We start from the raw sequence: 21186 nt of genomic DNA, 5'->3' as shown, positions 1-21186 counted from the left end.
ACTTGCCAGATTTTTCACGTGCACAATTTCGTGGCACTAATTAATCATATTGTGCAACTATCACCAATATCCGCTGCCAAATTTTCCATCACTGTAAACAGAAACTCAGGGCTTCCTAAATAATGCTTCCCTCTTTCTCCCTCCCTCTTGCCCCGGGTAACCACTAATAAATGCTGGTCTGTATGTATTTGCCTAGTCTAGGTATTTCGTATGAGTGAGATCATAGAGTATTTGTTCTTTTGTGATTGCTTACTTAGCATAATGTTTTCAAGATTCATCCATGTTGTGGCATGTATCAGGACTTCATTTCTCTTTCTGGTTGAAAAATATTGTATGTATGTACATTTTATTTCCATTAATTTATTAAAAACCCATTTGGGTTTTTTCCATTTTTTTGGCTATTGTGAATAGTGCTGCAGTGAACATTGGTGTACATGTGTCTGTGTCATTGCTTTCAAGAATCTTGGGTATATACCTAGGAGTGGTATTACTGGGTCCTTTTGGTAGTTCTATGTTTAACTTTTTGAGGAACCACCAAAATGTTTCCCACAGTGGATGTACCATTTTGTATTCCCACCAGCAATGGATGAGGGTTCCAGTTTCTCCACATCTTTGCCCACATTTGTTATTTTAATTTTTTTTTTTTTAATCTTAACCACCCTAACCAACCAACCAGTTGCCATCAAGTTGATTCTGACTCATGGTGACCCTAAGTGTTTGAGAGTAGAACTGCACACCATAGGATTTTCAATGGCTGTGATCTTTTGGAAGTAGATTGCCAGGCCTTTCTTCTGAGGTGCCTCTGGGTGGATTTGAACCTTTCAGTTAGTAGCTGCATGCTTAACTGTTTGCATCACCCAGGGATTCCTAGCCATCTTAATGAGGCTGTAGTGATGTCTCATTGTGGTTTAGATTTGCTGCTCCATAATGGCTAGTGGAGGAGTCCTGGTGGCACAGTGGTTAAGCACTCAACTGCTAACTGAAAGGTCAGTGGTTTGAACCCACCAGCCCACTCTGTGTGGAAAAGATATGGCAGTCTGTTTCAATACAAATTTACCACCTTGGAAACCCTATGGGGTAGTTCTACTCTGTCCTGTAGGGTCACTATGAATCAGGATTAACTCGACGGCAGTGAGTTTTGGTTTGGAATGGCTAGTGAGAAGGAGCCCTGGTAGCAAAGTGATTAAGTGCTCAGCTGCTAACCGAGGGTCATCAGTTTGAACCCACCAGCCGCTCTATGGGAGAAAAAAACCTATTGATGTGCTCCCTTAAAGATTATAGCCTAGGAAACCCTGTAGGGAAGCTCTACTCTGTCCTATAGGGTCAATAGAAGTCAGAATCTACTCGATGGCACACAACAATAACAATGGCAAATGATATTGAACATTTTTTCATGTGATTATTGGCCATTTATGTATCTTTTTTTTTCTTTAAAAAAAATTTATTGTGGTGAAAATGTATAACAAAACACATGCCATCCCAATAATTTCCACATGTGCAATTCAGTGACATTGATTACATTCTCAAGTTGTGCAGCTATTCTCACTACTTTTCCAAATCATTCCACCACCATTAATGTAAACTCGGTGCTCCCTACACAACTCGGTGCTCCCTACACAAACCCCCCCCTTACCCCCTCCCACTCACCCCGGTAACAACCAATAATCTTTGGTTTCTAGACATTTGCTTGTTTCATATAAGTGAGATCATATAATATCTGTCCTTTTGCGACTGACTGTGCTCAGCGTGATGTCTTCAGGGTTCATCCGTGTTGCAGCATGTATCAGAACTTCATTTCTCTTCATGGCTCAGTTGTGTTCCGTTATGTATATATACTACATTTTGTTTATTCATTCCTCTGTAGATGGACATTTTGGTTGTTTCCACCTTTTGGCTATTGTGAAAAGTGCTGCAGTGAGCATTGGTGGTGTACAGGTTTCTGTTTGCATTCCTGCCTTCACTTCTGGGTATATACCTAGGATTGGGATTGCTGGTTCATATGGTAGTTTTGTGTTCAATTTTATAAAAAAAAATTTTATTGTGTGTTAGCCGAAAGTTTACAGAGCAAGTTAGTTTCCCATTGGATAGTTTGTACATGAAGTGTTCCATGACATTGATTTCATTCCCCACAATGTGTCAACATTCTCCCCATTTCTTTCCTAGTTTCTTTGTTTCCTTTTGTCCTGATTTTCTGCTCTTTTCTGCCTTCTCATCTTTGCTTTTGGGCAAATGTTGGCCTTTTGATCTCACATAATTGATTGTTCTAGGGAACATGTTCCTCTTGGGTGTTATTATTTTATGAGACTGTCCATGGATTAGCTGAAAGGTGGTCTCCAGGAATGGTTTCAGTTCCAGTTCGGAAGGGTGTCTTAGGGCCATAGCTTCAGGGGTTCCTCCAGTCTCTGTCAGAGCAGTTAAGTGTGGTCTTTTTTTTATGAATTTGATTTTTTGTTCCACAGTTTTTCTCCCACTCTGCCCAGGACCATCTGTTGTGACCCCAGTCAGAGTGGTCGGTAGTGGTAGACAGGCACCGTCTAGTTCTTCTGGTCTTAGGGTCGTGTAGGCTGTGGTTCATGTGGTCCTTTAATCCTCTAGACTAATCATTCCCTTGACTCTTTGGTTTTTTTCACTCTCCTTTGCTCTGGATGGTAAGAGACCAATAGTTGTATCTTAGATGGCCGCTTGCAAGCTTTTTAGGTGCCAGACGCTACTCAAAAAAGTAGGATGTAGAACTTTGTCTTTACGGACAATGTTGTGCCTGTTGACGTAGATGTCCCCTGAGCCTATGGTCCTTTGCCTTCGAGCCTAGGAACTTCAGCCCACGAGGTGTTTGGTTATGGCTAAGAAGTTGCCCTGACTGTGGCCCTTACATGCTCTTGTGTTCAACTTTTGAGAAACTGCCAAACGGTTTTCCACAGTGGCTGCACCATTTACATTCCCCCAGCAACGGATGAAGGTTTTTCTTACTTATCTTTATTGTGGTTTAGGTGAAAGTTCACAGCTCAAGTCAGTTTGTCATTCAAAAATTTGTACACATGTTATTTTGTGACATTGATTGCAATGCTCACAATGTGACAGCACTCTCTCCCTTTCCATTCCAGGTTCCCCATGTGTCCATTTGTCCAGTTTTCCTCTCCTTTCGTGCCTTCTCGTCTTGCTTTTGGGCAGGAGTTGCCCATTTGGTCTTGTATACTTAATTAAACTAAGAAACACGTTCCTCACATGTGTCATTGTATATTTTATAGGCCTGTCTAATCTTTGGCTGAAAAGTGAGGTTCGGGAATAGTTTCAGTTCAGAGTTAGCAGAGTGTCCAGGGGCCGTTACCTCAGGGGTTCCTCCAGCCTCTGTCAGACCAGTATGTCTGGTCTCTTTTGTGAAATTGAATTTTGTTCTACATTTTTCACATGCTCTGTCCAGAATTCTCTGTCGTGATCCCTGTTAGAGTGGTCTGTGGTAGTAGCCGGACACCATCTAGTTTTTCTGGGCTCAGCCTGGTGGAGGCCCTGGTTCATAAGGTCCTTTAGCCCTTTGGGTTAATATTTTCCTTGTGTCTTTAGTTTTCTTCGTTCACCTTTGGTCCGGACGGGATGGGACCAATAGATATATCTTAGATGGTCACTCACAAGCTTTTAAGACCCCAGATGCTACTCACCGAAGTAGGATATAGAACATTTTCTTTATGAAGTGTGTTATACCAATTGACCTAGATGTTCCCCAAGACTATGGACCTCAGCCCTCGGGCCCAGCAACTCGGTCCCTCAAGGTGTTTGGATGTGTCTAGGAAACTTCTGTGCTTTTGCCTTGGTCAAGTTGTGCTGACTTTTCCTATATTGTGTGTTTGTTGTCCTTGCCTTCACCAAAGCTGATACTTGTCAACTATCTAGTTAGTGATTTCCCTCCCTGCCCCCCTTTTCTTGAGTTCTTGTAATAGTGGTCTCATACGATATTTGTCCTTTTGTGATTGACTTATTTCACTTGGCATAATGCCCTCCAGATTCATCCATGTTGTGAGATGTTTCGTTTTTCATTATTGTTGCATAATATTCCATTGTGTGTATGTACCATAATTAGTTCATTCATTTCATCTTTTGATGGGCACGTAGGTTGTTTCCATCTTTTGCTGTTGTGAATAGTGCTGCAGTGAACATGGGTGTGCATCTGTCTATTCATGTGACAGCTCTTATTTCTCTAGGGCATGTTCCTAGGAGTGGGATTGCTGGATCATATGATATTTCTATTGCTAGCTTTTTAAGGAAGCCCCAATCATTTTCCAAAGTGGTTGTACAAATTTCTTTTTTTTTTTTTGCATTAAAAATTTTGATTTTATATATGTGTATATATATATACAAATCTTTTGCCATTTCAGTATTCTTCATGTGTACAGTTCAGTGACATTAGTTATGCTTGTCATGTTGTTCAACCATTACTATTATCCATTTCCAGATTTTCCCATCACCCTGAAGAGAAGCTCAGTGTCCCCTAAGCACTGAGTCCCCCTTGCCTCCTTTCTCCCACTTGCCCTTGGTAACCACTAATAAATTTGGGTCTGTATACACTTAACTATTCTAGATGTTTCATATAAGTGGAATCATACAATATTTGTTCTTTTTTACTGACTTATTTCACTCAGCATGATGTTTTCAAGGTTCATGCCTGTTGTAGCATGTATCAGGACTTCATTTCTCTTTATGGCTGAGTAAATATTCCATTGTATGTATGTATACATTTTATTCATTCATCTGTTGATGGTCATTTAGGCTGTTTCCACTTTTTGTCCATTGTGAATAGTGCTGCAGTGAATATTGGTATATAAGTATCTGTGCATGTTCCTGCTTTCAGTTCTTTAGGGTATATACTTAGGAATGGAATTACTGGATCATATGATAATTCTATGTTTAACTTTTTGGGGAACCGCCAAACTGTTTTCCACAGTGGTTGTACCATTTTACAATTCCACCAGCAATGGATGAGTGTTCCAATTTCTGTGCATCCTCATCAACACCTCTTTTTTTTCAACCACAGCCATTTAGTAGACGTGAAGTGAAAAATAATTTTTCATTGTGGTTTTGATTTGCATCTTGCTCTAATGGCTAATGGTGGTGCAGAGGTTAAGCACCCAGTTGCTTACTGAAAGGTAGGTGGTTCAAACCCACCAGCTATTCCATGGGAGGAAGATGTGGCAGTCTGCTTCTGTAAAGATTTCCAAAGCCTTAGAAACCTATTCGGCAATTATACTCTGTCCTACAGGTTCACTATGAGTCAGAATTGACTCAATGGCAGTGGGTTTGGTGTTAATGGCTAATGATGTTGAACATCTTTTTATGTGCTTATTGGGTTTTCGTTGGCCATTTAATATCCCTTTGGTGAAATGTTGCTTTAAATCCTTTTCCTATCTTTGATTGGGTTGTTTGTCTTTTTGTTGTTGAGTTGTAGAAATTTTTTTTAATATATATATTTTGGATTTTAGACCCTTGTTGGCTATATGGTTCCTGAAAACTTTTACCCAGTCTGTATGTTTTCTTTTCACATTGTTGATAAAGGCCTTTGATGAACAAATGTATTTAATTTTGATGAGGTTCCATTTATCCGTTTTGATTTTTGCTGCTGTGCTTTTGTTGTTGTTTGGTTTCTTTTTATAGTGTCTATCTCTTTTTTTAATATTTATTCATGCATTGTTTTCCTGATTTTCTTTAGTTTTTTGTATTTTCCTTTAGTTCATTGAGCTTATTTAATATTGTTGTATTATATCCTTAATAAAAAATCTGTTTATTATTCAGGCTTCCATCAATATGATTTCTCTCCCTTTGTTTTGTTCACTTGAATGGCCCATTATTTTCAGCTTCTTTGTGTGTGTTGTTATTTTTTGTTGAATCCAAACATTAGAATTTTTTAATGTTGCTTTTCTCAATTACCCCAATATATGGTGCTTTCAACAGCACAAATTTCTACAAGAAAATCTGAGGAGGCCACTGCCTTCAGACTTGGATTGTGGCTCCTTCACCCTCCCTATGATATCTCTAGCTCAAGCCAGATCAAGCTTTCGGCTTTTCAGAGGTTCCTGTTGTTTTAGGTGCTGTCAAGCTGGTTCTGATTCATAGCGATCCTACATACAACAGAAGGAAACACTGCCTGGTCCTGTGCCATCCTCACGATTGTTGCCATGTTTGAGCCCATTGTTGCAGTCACTGTGTCAGTCCATCTCATTGAAGGTCTTCCTTTGTCTTGTTGACATGCTACCTTACCAAGTACGATGTTCTTCTCCAGGGACTGATTTTGGACATGATAACATGTCCAAAGCCTGTGAGATGAAGTCTCACCATCCTCGCTTCCAAGGAGCACTCTAGCTGTACTTCTTCTAAGACAGATTTGTTTGTTCTTCTGGCAGTCTTGCCAACACCATTAATTCAAAGGTATCAGTTCTTCAGTCTTCCTTATTCATTGTCCAGCTTTTGCATGCATGGTAGGGGATTGAAAATACCATGGCTTGGATCAGGTGCACCTTATTTCATAAAGTGACATCTTTACTTTTGAACAGTTTAAAAAGGTCTTTTGCAGCAGATTTGCCCAATGCAATACATTGTTTGATTTCTTGACTGCTGCTTCCATAGGCATTAATTGTGGAGTCAAGTAAAGTAAAATCCTTGACAACTTCATTATTTTCTCGGGCTTTTATCATGATGTTCCTTATTGGTCCAGTTGTGAGGATCTTTGTTTTCTTTATGTTGAGGTGTAATCCATAATGAAGGCTATAATCTGATCTTCATCAGTAAATACTTCAAGTCCTCTTCACCTTCAGCAAGCGAGGTTGTGTCATCTTAAAGAGTTTTTCCCCAATCCTGATGCTGTGTTCTTCTTTATATAGTCGAGTTTCTTGGATTATTTGCTCAGCATACAGATTGAATAAGTATGGTGAAAGGATAAAACCCTGACACCCACCTTTCCTGACTTTAAACCATGCAATATCCCCTTGTTCTGTTTGAACAACTGCCTCTTGGTCTATGTACAGGTTCCATGTGGGCACAATTAAAGTACACTGGGATTCCCATTCTTTGCAATGTTATGCATAATCTGTTACGATCCACACAGTTGAATGCCTTTGCATAGTCAATAAAATACACAGATGAACATCTAGATAGATCAAAAAACACACACTAATCAATCTGTCCTCAAGAAGCTGCAGGGTTACTGCTCCCTCCCCTGCTCTGTAAGAGTTCCTTTAGTGGCTCCCAGATAGATTGGAAAGAGTACACTGAATAGACCACCCTCAGGGTGCCTATAGCTCTCAGTCCTTGGTTGCCCCTCCCTTCCCTGCTCTGTGAAGACTCAGAATCTGGCCACACTGCAGTTTCAGTCTTTCAGGCCACCTCCAGACCAGTCAGAATATACTTCCTGAACATCCCACTAGCAAGGTCTATCCAATTTGTTTTAGAGCCGGAGATCAGGGCCCTTTCCTGTGCACGGAAGAGCCATGGGTTGAGTAGGGCTGTGGCTTCTGAGAACCATCTGCCATGCAGGAAGGGGAAAGGGCAGTGTCACCCTGAATAGTCATCAGGAGTTCTGTGCTGTTAGTTTCAGAGCCAGAGATCAGGGCCGTCCCAGTGCACAGGAAAGACCTGTGTTGGCTGGTAGTATGAGGGTGGCAGTGGGGCTGTTGAACTGTCTGTCCTCCACACTGGAAAAAGAAGGGGCATAGTGACCCTGAAAAGCCTGCTCAGTAAAGTAGTTGTGTGCTATTTGCTTTAGACCCAGAGGTCAGGGGCTGTTCCCAGTGCACAGGAGACCCATGCGCTGGCTGGTGCTGCAGAGTGGCAGTCGCAACGCTGGAGCCTTCTCTCTGCTGCACTGGGAAAGGAGGGGAGAGGACATGCTAAATAATTTGCCCAGGAGATGTGTGCTTTTGGTTTTGGAGACAGAGCTCAGGGGTCCTTCCCTGTGCATTGGAGATCTCTGCCGACCACAGTGCAGTGTGGCTGCCAGACCACTGGGGCTGGCCCTCTACTGTGCCAGGAGGGGCAGGGGTGGAGATGGTGGAAGAAGTGCTTTTCCTACTGTATGATTTGTCCTTGTCTTTATTCAGTTTTCAGTTCTTTGCTAGCATACTTTGTCCATTATTTCAGATTTCTTACAAGGCCGAATACAGGGGTCCTAGTAGCTTTTATTGGTGTTCTTGTGGGGAGGGTCAAGATCTTAGACCTGCTCATGCTGCCATCTTCCCAGAATTGCCCTCCCTACTTATTCTTCTCAGCTCCCCAGTGCTTGGTCAGACACTGGAATGGTTGACTTATTTGTATTTTACACATTTTTCCTTCCTTATTTAACTCACAGAGGCCATAAAAAAAAGACTAAACCTCAGCTTTCTCTCAAGCTTTGCTTCTCACATCCAACCCTTCCCTTCTTTTGCATTTCCATTCTAACATCCCCAGTTTAGAGAGTTTTTACCTCATGGTTACATTATTTTAATATTTTCTAATTTGGCTCCATATTCACCAAAAGTCTCATTATGATTGTGTGACCTTCTTGCTAAAAAGCCAAAAGAAACAAAACAAAAAAGCCTTCAATATCTCTTCATGGCTAGCTGAATAGATTTCATACTCTTTATTGAAATGTGCAAGGTTTGCCTTGATTGAATTAGCCCTGATTTTCCTTTCCAGCTTTATCTCCCACTACTCCCCTTCTTAAAGTGTATCCATCCTCTGAGCATGAATCATTTATCTCAGAAACTATATTTTACAGCCCTTCTCTGAAATGCCTTCCTAACATGGCCAGATATCAAAATCATTCTAATCCTTTAAGACCTCTCAAATTGCTGTATCCCTAGTGACACTTTAGCATTCTGACTGAAAGGGATCCTCCTTCTCCTCTTCTTTATTTCGGCACTCACTTGGTCTGAATCACTCCACTCACTTGGTCTGAATCATTCATAAGGACAAGTTATCTAGTATACTAGTCATGTTGTATTCTAGTTGTAGACCTCTTACTATGTGGTGAGCTGTGTGAAGTCAGAGATTGTATCCCCTACATCTTTGTACTTTCTTTCAAGTACAGTCCTCTGCCTTTGAATACTTGATAACAAAATAAATGAAGACCCAAGATTTTCCTCTGAGGAATAAAAATTGACAATACATTTGCTTCAGCTTTGGCCATTCGTGCTTACATTTAGGTGGTCAATTTAAGCAAATAATCAGCTTTACAGATTTATAGTTAATTGGAGTGGATAACTACAGGTATTTTTGGAACTAGATATTTTATTGTCCAGTATAGTTGAGTTTAAAAAAAGCATGTTAGAACTATACCACTGAAAACAAATTCTTTAGTTCAGAGGACGTTTATTTGCTCTGTCTCAATTTGGAGCTGCAGTATTCAATATGGACTCAGTGGCAGACTTGATCATTCTCCCTGAAGTTGTCATATTCACTACATTCCTTGTGGGGCAGGGTCTATATCATCTTACTCATCTTTGTGTCGTTCCCTGTGGTGTCTGAAACAAATACTGTGAATTGTAGATGTGCAGTATCTTTGATGGATTGAGTTAAATCAGCTTCCATAAAAGTTATTTTTCTTGATAAGTATAGAAGTATACTTTGGGGAGAAATTTATCAGAACGATATCTAGAGTTTTTTGTTAATTACTGAATACATTCAATAAAGTAATTAAAATATTTGCTTAAAAAAGCTTATTAACGTGGACTATTTTGAACTTGAGTTGCTTTATCTTACCTCGGTAATTTCTGTGATGCCTGAAGGCTCCTACCTCCCCACCCCAGAATTTCACAGAAAACAACCAACCACACATTTTGAGGTGCAGATAGCTTGCTTTATTTTGTTCTTAACTATTTCAAGGAGGTCCAGCAATTACAACTAACAATTGAATTTATTTGTGCATGAAAAGAACTACATCAAATTAACGTTTGGGCAGTTAGTCATATTGTTGTTGTAACGACAGCTTTATTTTGTTGTTGTTCTTGTTATTTATTTTTTGCTGTGGCTCATTGCTTAATTGCCCCAGTTTTTCAGGTGTAAGTTAAATTTAGAGCTACCACACAAAGGCGATTGGCTGCACCCTGGGACCTCCAAGGGTTGACACTGCTCTGGCATAGGAATACTTGAATAGCTTGGTTAAATGAGGGGATGGCCAGGAGATGTTACTTTTCCAAGCTATCCAGGCACTCTCTATGTCAGAATCAGTGTAAAATGGGCGAACAAAGTGTTGGCCGTTACACTTCGCTCTGGCAAAAATTAAGTCATGATAATTTTGAGTGTGACATCATCAGAGAGAATGTAAGACGTTGAAGTGTTGCTTACAGGAGGGTAAATGCAAACATCACCAATGCCTTACATTTCTGATTCAATAGGTATTGGTGCACATATTGAGTGATGTGCACATCATCATCTTTTAGGTGGACAGGACATCTTCAATGGGGAATTTCTCGACCCATTGAGGCATACTTAGACTTCAACATTATGTTGAGGCACAAAGATTGATTAAGTGTTGAGCAGGGTATTCGTTCCACAAGAAACTTTCTCCTACCAACTGTTTCAAAAGTTACATAGTAAAATGTCATAAAATAAATGGTACAAAACTTTATAACCGTTAATCCGGCTATATACAGTATGTACATGTCACTAGCAAATGCATAATATTCTTAGGTTAGTGATTACGAAAAGACTGAAATGCTTACTTTTGAACTTTGACTCATTTAGGTTGATGCAAAACTTTTTTTGTATTTACAGATCAGAAAGATTAGTCCATGTGAATCGTTTGTGAAGAGTTAAGAATGAATGTGAACATGAGAGCACAGGCCCTCTTACATGGATCGAATATTTATATTCACAGTGGCAGAGTCAGATCCAAATTCATTCCCTAAGCTCAGGGTATAAAGTCCACCATCTTGTTTCTGTACGTCCATGATGATCAGAGTTGTCAGGTCATCTGTGTTTTCAATATGGAATCTTCCTTGTTCTTGATTTTGAATTTTTCTTCCACCACGGGACCATGTTATTTCAGGGGTAGGTTCACCGGTGAAAGCACAGGCTACTGTTAGAACTTTGCCTTCATCAATGCTGATATCAGGGGGAAGAGCTTCAATTTTAGGCGGAATTCCTTTATGAACAACAACAACAAAAAGTTTTAGGATCACTGAAAAAAGAATGATTTGCTTTCTACTGAATTGTAAGTACTAAAGACTACACCATGCTACTAGGCTTTTCTACCCCTACCGGTAATTTTATTGCTCACCTCTTACGCCTGCTTTAAGCATTCTACGAGTTGAGCTTTCCAGTTGTGTCATACTAGATTGTCCCATAAAACTGCTGGAACTCATTTCTACAAAGGACTCTTGCATGGAGGACATGCTTTGGGCAGACATGCTTGCAAATTTCATTTCAGTCATGCTGCTACTAGCACTGCTGCTGCTGAAACTGCTGAAGGAGGCCTCCTGCTTAGAGGCAGACATTTGGACTGACTGAGACGAGAAGCTTCCTTGCAAGCTGGTGTCACCACTTGTCCTCAGTACTACCTCTCTGGAAGGTTCTTCAACTAGAGCTGTGGAGCACAGCAGATACACAGTGAACATCAGTGACATCTGGTTAATTGGTGACATCCGACATCACATGACGGACAGAAAGTTAAGTCATTAAATGACTTAACAAATAAAAAACTTAAACACACACGTGGAAACATAACCCAGACAATTTGCTGTTGAAGCATAAGCAAATACATATATACATACATTTGTCAAGAGCTCAACGTCTCCAAGAAACGAATCCTTATATTTCTATCGTTATATTACATGCAGGTGCTAGGAATCGCCAGGAGAAAAATGAGTAATCATATAGGAAACAATTTCTATATTGTGCATTCTGAAAATAGACGTAATTACAGGGTGCTGGTAGCATTCTACTTTGAAATTTAACTTATCCAAGGCTCTGTTTAGCTGTAAAGAAATGGTGACTGTAAGGATGAATTCACACAGGATGCCTGTGCTTCTTTTCTTACACGTGTAACTTAACCAGATTTCTGAGAGTTTGTTGTGCCCTGAAGAAAAAGCCAAAAAACCAAAGACCTTAACCAAGTAAAGAAAATGGCAAAGATATACTTACGAAGGACCGTTAAGGACGCTGTCGCTGAACATTGGCCCCGGAAATTTTTGGCCTTAATTGTATACTTTCCACTGTCTCTGACTGATGCATTTCGGATTTCAAGAGAATATACATTTCTGGAGCGACTTACACTGATATTTGAAGAAACAGAAATCTAAAAAGAAGAAAGAAGTGTTTCTTTAGGTCTCCAGGAGTAGATGTGCTATTCTAAATTTTCTTCAATAATATAATCATGATTAAACTTACTGGTAGGTTGTCTTTAAACCATTCGATTTCAGGGGATGGCTCACCACTGATTTCACAAGAAAAGTGAACATTTTGTCCTTCATTAACATTTTGAGATCTGGGCTGGGTGATGAAGGCTGGAGCATCTGAGAGCTCTTTGCTCAGAGTCATATCAAACTGGCACTTGATAATGCCTTGACTGGTTTTGCCTATGCAGGTCAGTATTCCCTCATCTCTGTGGCTGGCTTGCTTGATGGTAAGGGTCTGATCACTGCCTGAGACGCCATATCTGTATTCCTCAGAGTTGGCGAGCTCCATTCCATTCAGTACCCATTTCACATCAGTGGCACCAGCAATGTTGGCTTTTAAAGTCACTTTTTGACCATCGGTAATGCTCATCTGAGTAGAAAATGCTTTAATCTCAGCATGGGTTTTGATATCTTCTGATATCTGTGATGTTTTAGTGATTTCCTCATGGACAAAGGATTTTTCCAGGGAGGCTGCTTCTGATTTCTTGACTTCTTTGGAAATCAGGACCTTTGAAGCTTCCTCCTTGAGGGCTAACTTTTCTTGAGATTTCACGTCTGACATCTTGATTTCTTCAGAAATTAGGGCTTTTTGGGCAATTTCCTCTTGGACAACTGCCATCTTCTGAGATGTAGTTTCAGAGGTCTTTTGTGTAGACACTCTCTGTGCCTCAGAGTCTTTTGCAACTAAAAAAGAAACCTCTATAAGGCAAACTTAATGGAAAGAGGCCCCACCTCTTACTCTTTTGTAGATTGTGCATGTGAATAATTTACAGAGAAAGAAAAAATATCTACTTAGGTATACATTGTGGGTAATAATTCTTTCTCAGTCCAGATCTTGGAAAATTGTCATGCATGACTTATGAGATCAGTTTAATGATTCCTTAAACTAAACTAAGTTCAGGTTCAGATTCTGAAGATAATTCTTATGACTTAAGGAAAGAAAAAAAAAAAAAGCCTTGAAAAGAATAGTCAAAGGATTTAGGAGAGGTATGGATTTAGACTGGCGTAGTGGTGAAGAGCTCAAGCTGCTAACCAAAAGGTCGTCAGTTGAAATCTACCAGCCACTCCTTGGAAACCCTGTGGGGCAGTTCTACTCTGCCGTATAGGATGGGTAGGAGTCGAAAGCAACTCAACAGCAGTGGGTTTATGGATTTAGATTAACAAAAATTTATATTTTATAAGATTGATAGGAAAGCAAACTAGTTTTAATTGGGAAAAGTGATATAAGTCTTTCATTAATGTCATTCTGCTTGGACAATTGAAAAGAGTGAAGGTTTAGGAAAGCAGTACTATTTTGTGTATATCTGACTTTATTCTTAGACATTCCTGGGAGCAAGGGCTGGCTCTATGGAATCTTGGCTAACTGCACGTACAATTAGGCACTTAATAAATGCTTTTTATGCTAATAGGAAAGACTCTAACTTCACTTATGTGTATTCTACATTTGTGTACAAAAGGTATTCTGGAACTTGGAAAGTTTTAATACTTTTATGTGTATGTATTTAATGGGGGGAGTGTTTAAAAATTTAATATTGTTTTCTGAACACTACTGGTAAGAACAAAAGCCAGCCTACCTTTTATTGTTAATTTGCAGCTAGAAGACACAGATCCAGCTGAATTCGTTACTGTACAATTATAAAGCCCACTGTCAGAAATATCAGTCTTTTGTATTTCTAAAATGAATCTTCCTTTGTCTTCGGAGAGTTTATATTTACCTCCTTGTGTAATAACCTGTGTAATAGAATATAAGTGATTTGATTTTTTTAAAAGTCATTTAATTTTAAACTTTATTTGGGAGATGGAAATGAGGGAAGGAGTTTTTTTCTGAAGATAAAATTTAAGAATTGTTTACCTTTCCATCCTTTGTCCAGACGACAGTTGGCCAGGGTTCTCCAGTAGCTTTCACTGAAAATTTAGCAATACTATCTGAAGAAACAGTTGTATCCTGCAGCCCAGTAACAATTACTGGTTTTGAGGAAATTGGTTCAGGAGCTTTTGGTGCCATTTTCTTGATTTCTGTTGACTCGGCAGGTTTCTGAGCTAATTTCTTGGCTTCTGATTTGCTTGACAACTTCTCATGGATGCTCTTAAAGGCTTGGCCCACAAACTGGAAGTTAGTTTTGGAAGTTCCGCCTTCACTAGAAATCTCACAAATATATTCTCCACAATCGGATTCTGTGAGGTTATGGATTTTGAGCTCATAGGTACCATCTGCTGAATAATGAAACTGAAAATGCCCATTTTCCTTCAGCTTCTTGCCATCTTTATACCAGGTGATTTCTTTTGCACATAGTACACTACTGTCCACCGCACACGTCAGCTTTGCAGTATCTTCAGAAGCTTCTGCTTTCAAAGACTGAGTTATCTTTGGTGGAGCAGAGACTGGTAGCTGCTGAACTTTCTCTGTTGGTATGGGTTTTGTCTCTGGGGGTGATGTGGCTTTTGGGTGAGAAGTCACTGGTTCTGGGGACTTCACTCGTTTTGGAGACTTAACTGCTTCTGGGGATTTCACTCTAGGCTCTGGGGATTTGACTCTTGGTGGTGATGTAACAGCCTTTTCAGTGACCCTGGCCTTGTGAACAGTCAAAGTAAACTGTGCTTCTTGTTTCCCTTCACTGTTTTCCACCACCACAGTGTAGTTGCCCTCATCGGAAGCCTGGACTGAAGAGATCTCAAAGGTCGATTTGTACTTTGTGGTGGTCACTCGGTGACGGGCAGAAACACTTATTACTTGTCCTCCACGCAGCCACGTAACAGTGGGTACTGGCTCACCATCCGTATCGCAAGAAAATCTGGCAGACTCACCTTCATATACAGTTATAGACCGTGGCTTTGTTAGAATTCTTGCCGCCAAAGTAGTCTTAATTTTTCTGTGTGTGGATTTTTCTTCCAGCGACTTTTCTTCTAATGCTGCACTTTTCATTTCTGCAGATGCATAGTGTTCAGATGATGAGAGACTTTCCCGTGTTGCTGTCATATGTGATTTCACTTCCCTGACTGAAGAAGACGCTTCTATCTCGGATGTTTTCTTAAATGATGAAACTGCATATGCCTCTGTTTTTGTCAGCTCAGGGAAAACAGATCTGGGGACATCTTCATCTCTGCGCCGGGAAGCGTAGGTGGTATAATCTCCTCCTGTTACATCCAAGGTTGCATAGTCAGAAGCTTCACCTTTGTAGTTGGTGCACACAGCACGGTATGTTCCACTGTCATCAATATGACAGTCCAGAATTTCCAGAGTCAGGACCCCACTCGTGTTGGTGTAATGAATCTTACTGCTCTCTTGGAGTTCTACACCATTGTGGTACCACTTAACCTCGGCAGTTGGCTTAGACTGAACATTTAAGATAAAACATGTATTTTGGCCACATGGCACCCTGTGAGAGCGCATTCTCAATGTGATTCGAGGAGCATGGTCCAGTGTAAAAGGCTGCTGACTCAAAACTTCGTACTTCCTTTCTGATGTCTTCTGAGTCTTTAGAGCAGCTTTCATGGACTCATACCTGGAAAAGATATCAAATCTTGCAGACCTCTCAAATCTTGAGAGTGATCTCTCACTAGACACAGGACTGGGAGAACGTGGGCGAGTTCTCTCTGGAGTAGGGGACCTTCTTTCTGTGTCATCTTCAGATTCCTCAGCAGGTCGTGGACGTGGCCGGATCAGTTCGGAAACTGGCCTCATTAACTCAATGTAAGTTGGAGACAGGGAACGCCGTCGTCTCAGTAGTCTAGATACTGATGAAGATGATTCTTTTTGAGCACGTTTTGAGATTTCATATTCTTCCTCAATTTCTGTTATTTCTGTCACTTCTCTCTGTCGTCTTGATTTCTTTCTAGACTTTTCTTCTTTTGACATGTGGTCAAGCTCACTTTTGTATTCTGAGAGACGCTGGGTGGTTGTAACTGGACGAAGCAATTCTTCATCCTCTTTCTCAGCCATGATTCTTTGCCGTTGTTTCGGCTGTCTATACGAGGCCCGGGCGTGCCGTTCCCGCAGTTCCGCGTAACTTGTACTAGTTTCAGCCTTTGCTGGAATGTGATAGGTTGAATATCTGAAGTCTTTTCTTGTTTCCTCCACCTTTACGTGAGCTTGTGGTGAAGAGTAACGGAGGCTAGAAAGCTCAAAACGTGGAGGGCTGCGGCTTGGGGGTGAAGCTGAGAAACCTAATTCAAGCTCTTCTTCAAGACGCAGCCTCTCTTCCTCTGTTCTTTTCATTGCTAAGTAGTCATCAATGGGAAGGAGTAATTCTTCATCTGACATGTCACCAAGAGAACGTCTCCTAGGTCTGTAATAAAAGTCATAATCAGGAGAAGGCGTACGCCGGCGGGCTGGTCTCACCATTTCAAGATCATCTTGGGTCAGCTTGGGAATACGCCATTTAGGTCTGTATTGATCTGTAATGCGTGGAAGAGGCATCACATAGAACTGTTCCCACCTTGAGAGGCGGATACGCTTGGGTCTTTTCTGTACCACTCTGTCAATTTTCCCAGGCATTTCAAATTGATCACGTATCTTCTTATACCATTTCATGTCAGACATAGGCACGAACTGCTTAATGTGTTGGTCTTCTTCTATGGTTGTCTGTTTGTACTTGCGTGGCTCTGGTACTTCATAAGGCATACGGAGTTTTCTTTCCTCCTTCTTTTCTTCCTGCTGAAGTTTAAATTCCCCTTTTACAGTCTTGGTGCTTACAGCTGGTTTATAAAGAATGGCAGCTTCTCTTAGAGCCTCTTGGGCTACCTGTGTCAGTGGCACAGTTTCAGTTCCAGAAAGAATTTCAGCCATTCTGAGTGTCTTGTCAATTTGTCTTTGTACATGTCGTTCGCGCTCCTCTGTACTCTTGAATTCCTGCTTGACGTACCTCAAGCGTTCCACTTGTAGGTAAGCCTGGCAGCTGGTGGATCCAGCTGTGTTTGTGGCAGTGACTCTGTAATAACCTGTGTCCTCAGGCAAAGTATCCCTGATGTGCAGAGCATAATAATCCAAGCCTTCATGGATAATTTCAATGTTAGGCCCGAGGGACAGCGGCTGACCGTCTTTCTCCCATTTTAATGTTGGGGGGGGGATGCCAGACACTCTGATCTCAAAGCAGACACTCTGGCCTTCTTGGCATTCTACATTTGCCAGTAGCCGTTTGAACATGGGTCTTAAGGTTGTATCTGATGGAGGTAGATGTGGGGTTATGGTCAGCTTTGCTTTACAGCTGTCTTCACCATACTTGTTCCTTGCCACAACAGTATACTCAGCATCATCATCTATAGTTACACTGTGGATGGTTAATTGGTAAAGACCCTTGTCAGACTCAAATGTGTATTTCTTGTCATCATCACCTGGTTTGATTTTCTGACCTGATTTATACCATGTTACACGAGGCTCTGGGTGGACAGTTATGGTTACTCCAAACCGGACATTTTCACCCACGTAAGCTGTCTTGTTATAGAGAGGCAGGGTAAATTCTGGTGGCCTCTCCAGGAGTCTCATTGTATCTGTTCTGCGCTTAATTTTCTTTGTGGTTCTACGGCAGTAGTAGTCATAAACTTCTCTCACACCTTTAACAAATAGCTCTGCATAAGAACTGTCTTCACCATAGTCATTGACTACTTTGCATCTGTAAGTACCATCATCAAATCTGGAAATGTCTTTGATGTACATGGTCGCCAGTCCATCTTCATAGGTGATTTCATATTTCTCATTGTTCTCCAGCTGTCTGACACCAAAGTACCAAGTCACTTGGGTAGATTGATCATAATTTTCAATTTTACATACATATTTGACATGTCCTCTTTCTTCTCCAACTGCATGCATTATCTGTCCAGAAACTGGGCCGATTTCAACGGAAGCAACTTTAACTTTAGCAACACTGACTCCTTTCTGAGATCGAACTGCACCACCGCAGGAGATTCGGGCTGCTGACACAACCATGTTCAGGTCTTTCTTGATCAGGGTGTGGTAGTACCGCCGGTGTTTTAGTGTTCTGATAACTTTAGTGCTGACATTTTCTATCTTCTGCTTCAGCCATGGGTGCTGGAGTGCCTCAGATGCTGTCATGCGTGATTTTCTCTCTTTCACTAAAAGACGGTCAACAAAATCCATGGCTTCAAGGCTAATCTCTTGGAATGCTTCTTCATCAAAAGTGAATTCAGCATTCATGATATTCTCAATTATCTGTTGGTTAGTTTCAGCCAAGAATGGGTTGATACCACTCAACAGCACATATACCAAGGTTCCAAGTGACCACATGTCTGTGGCTGTGCTGACGACATCATGTTGGTGGACTTCAGGTGCATAGTATTCAGGGGCAGTGAACAGAAGCCTAAAGTTGTCCCCTGGCTTCAGCTGACGGGCTTGACCAAATTCTATGATTTTAACGGTGGAGCTTCTTCTTGTTTGGTAAATGATATTTTCTGGTCTAATGTCAAAGTGTCCGATGTTATGACTATGTAAGAATTCAAGTGCTTCACAGACCTGGCGGACATAACTAACAATTTCTCTTTCAGTAAGTTCAAAAGCACTCGTGTTAATGCGTTCAAATATGTCAAGTCCTGATATGAACTCAAAGATCATAACTAATTCTTCCATGCTTTCAAATGATTCATGGAGATATAAGATGTTTCTGTGTCTAGCCATGTTCAGAATGGAAATTTCCTTCTTTACCAAAACTTGATCTGTCCCTTTGACTTTCACAAATTTGGCCATGAATGTCTTCTTTGAGGATGTTTCAACACAACGGTGAACAATTCCAAACTGTCCTCGTCCGAGATCTTCAGCAATCATATATTTCTCATAGAGCTCCTTGGTTGAAGAGTGAGATGCTTTAGTCATGCAAACTTCCCGGGTTTCATCTACCTCTTCGTCGTAGTTCATGGCTCTGGTCTTATCTTCTTTGGTTATGGTTGGTTCTGAAGGCTCAGAAGGCTTGCTTAGGCCAAATTTATTCTCAGCTATTACACGGAATTGGTAACTTGTTTTTCCAAATAAGTTGATCACAGTATACCGTGTTTCTCGAGCCTGTCCTACACGGAGCCATCTCTCTGCAGTAGTTGCACATTTTTCAATAATATAGTTGGTGATTTTGCTGCCACCGTCAGAAGCTGGCTCAGTCCACGTTAAGTTGACAGAATCTCTTGAGACATCACTAACTTTGACTCCTCTGGGTGGGTCAGGAACGTCAGCCACATCCAGTTCAACTGTCTTCTGATCAATTCCAAATCTGTTTTTCGCACAGACCACATAGAAACCAGCATCTTTTCTCTCCACTCCATTGGGGAAAACAAGTGATGTGAAGGATCTTGTGACAATAACTTGGTAGTGACCATTATTATCAATGAGATCTTGTCCTTTCTGCCAGGTGATCACGGGATCTGGTTTGCCACTGAAAGGGATCTTGATGCTGATCACCTCACCTCGGAGAGCATGAACTGCTCCCATGCCTTCAAGATTTTTAGGCAAGTGTATCTTAGCTGGAACTATATCAGAATAAAAGAAGAGAGAATATTGTTGAGCAAACAACATCTATTTAAATACAACCCCTCTTCCCCAGATTAATATATTATCTAGCACCAAACTTATATTTACTGATTTGTTCTTACCTTCCACTTCTAGGGAGGCAGTGCCAGACACAGATCCCCCTTGGTTGGTAGCTCTGACTTGATAAACTGTGGCATCATCATCCGTGACACTTGCAATGATGAGCTGGTGGTAGCCACCCTTAAACTCCTGAATCCTGTACTTTAATCCATCGGCAATGATTTCTTTGCCTTGTCTGTACCATTTCACAACAGGTTTCGGATGACCAGTCACTTTGCAGACCAAAGTAGCGTTGCTCTGATACCTGACATTTAGATTTCTTAGTTCTTCTTTAAAGTGTGGTGCCTGAATCGGGACATCAGATTTAGGAGTGACAGGTTCTGATATTTCACTCCATTCACTCTCCCCACCTAAGTTTTCACATTTCACACGGAACTCGTATTCAAGACCTTCAATAAGGTTTTGCACTGAAAAGACAGTTTCTCGAATTTCTTCTGTTGTCACAGCAATCCATTTATTCTGCTTCTTCTCACGCTTCTCAAGGTAGTAATTTCTAATCTTTGCACCTCCATCACTGGGAGGTGGCTTCCAAGTCACAACACAAGAATCTTTTGTGAGAGCAGTAATAGTTGGTTTGCCAGGAGCACTTGGCTTTTCTATTTAAAAAAAAAAAAAAGATTTGAGTTATGAGGTGAAACGGCTTTATTAAAAAGCTTGTTTTTAAAATACAATGTGATGAGCCCAAGTTCTATTAAAAAATAGTATCCCAGAAAAATTAAACTGGTTGTTTTGTACTAAGAAACTTACTGCCAAAAAAGTTCCTTTTTAAAAGAAGAAGATAGGGAATACATTTTCCCTTTTAGAAATGCAAAAATTGGCTTTTGGACTTTATCTGAATCTGCTATTTCCTCACAAAATTTATTTCTGTTAAAAACAATTTTCTGTGGCTTTTATCATATGGAGATACACAAATCAGGTTGCACTCACCAAATGCACTCTTAATGATCACAACTGATGGGACTTCTAGAGGCTCACTGATGCCGAAGGTGTTCTGAGCCGAAACCCGGAAATAATAGCCAGCGTTTTCTGTGAGGTTCACAATTCTACAGGTTGTCACTGAGATGGCTGAAGACACCAATTGCCATTCAGCCCCTTCCTTTGCCTCACATTTCTCCACCACATAATTGGTGATCCAGGAGCCTCCATCATCTGCAGGTGGTTTCCAGCTGATTACAGCAGAATTCTTCAGTAGAGCCTCAATAACAATTGGTCCTGTCGGTTTGTCTGGTTTATCTGTTGGGGGAA

The 21186-nt window shown here is 40.8% G+C and overlaps 2 protein-coding genes across 2 annotated transcripts in view; one reads left to right on the top strand and one right to left on the bottom strand.

Moving 5' to 3' along the window:
- PLEKHA3 (pleckstrin homology domain containing A3) overlaps positions 1-21186 on the top strand; it is a 71835-nt gene that overhangs the window by 45941 nt on the left and 4708 nt on the right. The window lies entirely within an intron of this gene.
- Positions 10035-21186, bottom strand: part of TTN (titin) — a 273379-nt gene continuing 262227 nt past the window's right edge. Inside the window, exons 311-318 of the mRNA XM_064287443.1 lie at positions 20869-21174; positions 19944-20537; positions 14206-19820; positions 13928-14084; positions 12346-13037; positions 12100-12253; positions 11237-11542; positions 10035-11101 (exon numbers count right to left, since the gene is read on the bottom strand). Of these exons, the coding sequence (XP_064143513.1) occupies positions 10806-11101; positions 11237-11542; positions 12100-12253; positions 12346-13037; positions 13928-14084; positions 14206-19820; positions 19944-20537; positions 20869-21174 (8120 nt within the window). The 3' untranslated portion in view covers positions 10035-10805. The remainder of the gene's footprint in view (positions 11102-11236; positions 11543-12099; positions 12254-12345; positions 13038-13927; positions 14085-14205; positions 19821-19943; positions 20538-20868; positions 21175-21186) is intronic.

Source organism: Loxodonta africana, chromosome 6 (genome assembly GCF_030014295.1).
Source record: "Loxodonta africana isolate mLoxAfr1 chromosome 6, mLoxAfr1.hap2, whole genome shotgun sequence".
Classification (NCBI taxonomy): Eukaryota; Metazoa; Chordata; class Mammalia; order Proboscidea; family Elephantidae; genus Loxodonta; species Loxodonta africana.
Note: the sequence above shows the minus strand (reverse complement) of the source record. Positions and strands in the feature narration are given on the sequence as shown.